The 1,606-nt window shown below is 63.0% G+C and overlaps 1 protein-coding gene across 1 annotated transcript in view; it reads right to left on the reverse strand.

Moving 5' to 3' along the window:
• Positions 1-1,049: 1,049 nt before the first annotated feature.
• Positions 1,050-1,606, reverse strand: part of MNEG_3739 (hypothetical protein) — a gene marked incomplete at both ends in the record, with an annotated part of 3,087 nt that continues 2,530 nt past the window's right edge. The window contains one exon of the mRNA XM_014047777.1: positions 1,050-1,600. Coding sequence (XP_013903231.1) covers positions 1,050-1,600 — 551 coding nt within the window. The remainder of the gene's footprint in view (positions 1,601-1,606) is intronic.

The following is a 1,606-nucleotide window of genomic DNA, read 5'->3' on the forward strand; positions in this document are numbered from 1 at the left end:
GAATTGGGGGTGATGGGGAGGCCGACGAGATAGAGGAGGATTGAATGGAGGTCTGAGCGGGGCCCTGCAGGAGTCGGCATGCACGTTTGTGGTTGTGCAAGCCAGACGGGAGCAGCAGCAGTAGCAGCAACAGCAGCAGCAGCAGTAGCGCAGCAGCAATAGCAGCAGGGGCAGGGTTTCCAGTGTGTGCTTTCATGTTTATAGCGTGCTTTGCATCATATCCAATTCATCGTGTTTTGGGCTTCCAACTTATCAGCAACAGTCATGCACGCACAGGCACACCCGCACAAACACCCTGAACACGATGTCTTGTTGAGCAGGATTTCGTACCTGTGCAGGCAGCGGCTGTCCGATGCCGCAGAGTCATTATGTAACCATGAGTACACAATCGGCAAGGGCACACTGTACAGGCTGGACATCTGCATGGGGTTTGAATCAGGGATCCCTTTGTCGTTACACATCGACGACTTTCGATGGGTTCAGGTTTCAAGACTGGGCCGCCAACCGCTCTGTCGCGCGCCGGGCGGCTGCACGTTGCTGTGCGTGCGCGCCGCGCGAGGCGCCGCGTCAGCCTGCGCTCGCGGTGCTGCCGCGGCAATTCTTCGTGGCACGCGCCGCCCGGCAGCAGGCGGGGCTCGTGCAGCGGCATGCAGGAGTTGTGCCTGGCTCCTGCCCTGGCCCCTTGAGCCTGTAGGCACCAGGCAGCTGACCAAAAGGGTGAGGGCATGGCCTGCGCTCTGGGCCTGGAACTCCCCAGGCTCCAGCGGCAGCCTGGCTGAAACCACCGAGTGGGGTTCAGCTGTCGTCTCGCTAGTGTTTGATGCCAAGCGCAGCACCGCCTGCGACAAGAGGACAACTTCACCAGAGAATCGCAGCCCCCCACCCCTCAATGCCAGTCAAAAAGGACAGTCCTCCTGGTAGCAACATGACCAAAACAGAAGGCGGGCTGGCCCGGATAAAAGTGGACACTTTTACAATATGCAGCAGTACCCCGAGACTTAACAGCGTGGCATCAAGCACCGGTCACGAAGCAAACACCTGCTATCCATTCACACCTCGAACCGGCTGTTCGCCTGCCGCCGCGACCGCAGGTAAGCGCACACCACCTGCGCCGCGCCGCTGCCCTGGCAGCCAGATGCAACCGCGATGATTGCAAAGACGGCCCCGTGGATGGCTAATATGTACATGCTCGCCTGCAGCTTCCCCGCCCGCTCCCCGGCCGCTCCGCCGCCGCCGCTGCCGCTACCCCTGCCGCTGCCTTGGGCTGCATCTGCCGCTGTTGTGGCGGCGCCCTCTTCCTCCTCACCGCTGCCGCTGCTGCCGCCGCCATCTTCACCGCTGCTGCCCTGCGCACGCAGCTTGAAGTTTTTGACAACGCCTCTGCCACCAATCGGCACCGTCACCTCCGCCTCTACCATGGCGTAGCCGTCCGCGGCCGCGACCAGGGTGTGCGTGCCAGGGGCCAGGGGCCGCGCATAGAAGCCAAAGCCGCTGCTGGCGAAAAAGGGGACTGGGTCGCCGTTGGCGTCGGAAGTCTTGACCGTCAGGGTGGCGGCCAGGGGGGCGCCGCTGCCTGCGGCCGTCACGCGGCCGCGGACGCCTGTTG

The sequence above is a fragment of the Monoraphidium neglectum genome (genome assembly GCF_000611645.1).
Source record: "Monoraphidium neglectum strain SAG 48.87 unplaced genomic scaffold scaffold00486, whole genome shotgun sequence".
NCBI classification, from domain to species: domain Eukaryota; kingdom Viridiplantae; phylum Chlorophyta; class Chlorophyceae; order Sphaeropleales; family Selenastraceae; genus Monoraphidium; species Monoraphidium neglectum.